Source organism: Panulirus ornatus, chromosome 37 (assembly GCF_036320965.1).
Source record: "Panulirus ornatus isolate Po-2019 chromosome 37, ASM3632096v1, whole genome shotgun sequence".
Taxonomy (NCBI): domain Eukaryota; kingdom Metazoa; phylum Arthropoda; class Malacostraca; order Decapoda; family Palinuridae; genus Panulirus; species Panulirus ornatus.
Window position 1 is genome coordinate 1,409,712 of NC_092260.1, and position 2,002 is coordinate 1,411,713.

At 41.7% G+C, this 2,002-nt stretch overlaps 1 protein-coding gene across 1 annotated transcript in view; it reads right to left on the reverse strand.

Annotated features, from left to right (window-relative positions):
- Positions 1-1,896: 1,896 nt before the first annotated feature.
- LOC139760697 (uncharacterized) overlaps positions 1,897-2,002 on the reverse strand; it is a 1,164-nt gene continuing 1,058 nt past the window's right edge. The window contains exon 1 of the mRNA XM_071684264.1: positions 1,897-2,002. This exon is cut by the window's right edge and continues 1,058 nt beyond it. Coding sequence (XP_071540365.1) covers positions 1,920-2,002 — 83 coding nt within the window. The 3' untranslated portion in view covers positions 1,897-1,919.

Below are 2,002 nucleotides of genomic sequence, written 5' to 3' on the forward strand. Positions count from 1 at the left end.
TACATGTAACCACTTGCTCAGGTTGACATCTTTCTTTCATGAGGCGAATGAGTTCATTGACAAATATCATGAACAATGAACAAGATGTAGGTGACCCCTGCCTAACCCCACGCGTAGCTGTTACCACAGCCCCACCAACCAGGCTCTCCGTAACACGATACATGGCCTTCAACGCCGCTAACATCACCGCGCCACACCCAATATGCCGCAACACTGTAAACAACTTCTGCCTCGGGACTAAGTCATAAGCTTTGGAAAAGTCAATAAAGGTTATAAATAATTTAACTTTCTTACGTCTGGCCGTGTCAGAAAGAATACGAAGCGTAACAACAATATGTTCGATACAGCTCCGCTGCTTCTGTGATCCAGCCTGTTCCCTGTAAGGTTTGAACCACAGGCTTAACCACAGGCACAGGACCATATCATACAGTTTTGCTAAAGTGTTGATTACACTTATACCTCGGTAATTACTTGGGTCTTTTCTGTCACCTTTCTTAAACACTGTAAAGACTTTAGCTCTTATCCATGAGTGAGGGTAAATACCTGGTAAGAAAATGCTATTAAACAAAGTAGCCAAACTGCACAACCACTGAACTGGCAAGAAAGAGAATACGCCAAGGGGAACTCCGTCAGGCCCGCTGGCTTTGTCAGGCTGCATCTTCCTGGACTGTTCGTGTATCTCTGCAGGTGTAATTGGCTCATCAAGGATAGGAATAGTGACGTCAGTTGTCTCGTTGTTTCCGTCAATGTCTGTCTCATTATTAGGGTTCAGTACTGTCTCGAAGTGTGTCTTAAAATCCTGGTCACTGGGACACGAGCTGTCCTGGCAATCATCCATACTCAAATCACCCTTCCAATTAATTGTTCTCCACACTCGAGCATCATCTGCATCATTCAGTAATCTTTCCCATCTGCCTAAACTGGTATTGTTAACTGTTGATTCATCCTGTCGCACACTACTCGGTGCACAAACATATACCATGTTGGATAAATCCTGCACAATATTATCTATATCCAAATTATCTTCCAATGGATATATATGAGGGATATTTTCTACAAACAGATCTTTTCTTATACTGCTGAACTTGATAGGTTTCTTACATAGTCTCATTTTTCTGGCATCACCGTGAAGAACGGCATGATCTCCCAACATTTCTGCCCTGGCCAGCAGGCTGGTAAGGTCGACACCTTTACAGGCAATACTGAAAGTGATGGGGGCGTGGTCTGAAGGAAGATCATTTCTCTGTAACACACGCATCTACCTCAGAGACCCATATGTCGCGCCTCCAGGAAAATGTTTGTCTTGATACTTTAGATTATTAACCACAAGTAAAGTGTTATCATTACAAATGGTAGACAAAATCTCTGCGTTGTCACTAGGTGTCTGAACATCATCAGGAATATATGAGTATGACAAGTCTCCTACATTAGTAGGTTCCAATAAATTCAATATATCTCTAACACTTTTACCAAATCGTGTATTCATATCTCCCACTATGACAAAACTAGTTTCAACAGATCTTGTGGTGAGTTTTTCTTGAATCACTGCAAACAAGTCATGGGAATAATACTGGGAGTCACAGGGAGGTATACAACAAAACCCAAATAAAACATCCTGGATGTTACGAAAACGCAGCCAAACCTGATCACCATTACTGGTATCTACTTCAGCCACTAAATCTGCCAACCAGTTCTTCACACACACAACTGTACCCCTACGTAGGCTCCGCAGTACCAACTGCTACACTCTTAAAGGAAACATACCCAGGGAAACTCACAGGAAGAGAAGTTTTCACCTCGTTAAGGCAAATAACATCATATTCAAGTAATAATGACAACATTACCTTTCTCCAATTTTGTACATACTGCATTAACATTCCATGATATTATCTTTACATAACTTGCTTGTTGTGGTCTGCCTAGAGAAAAATCTGTGCATTCCAACTATCAATAACCACGTTATCTTTATATAGCTTACGCTCCTTGGTGTCCAGCCTGATGA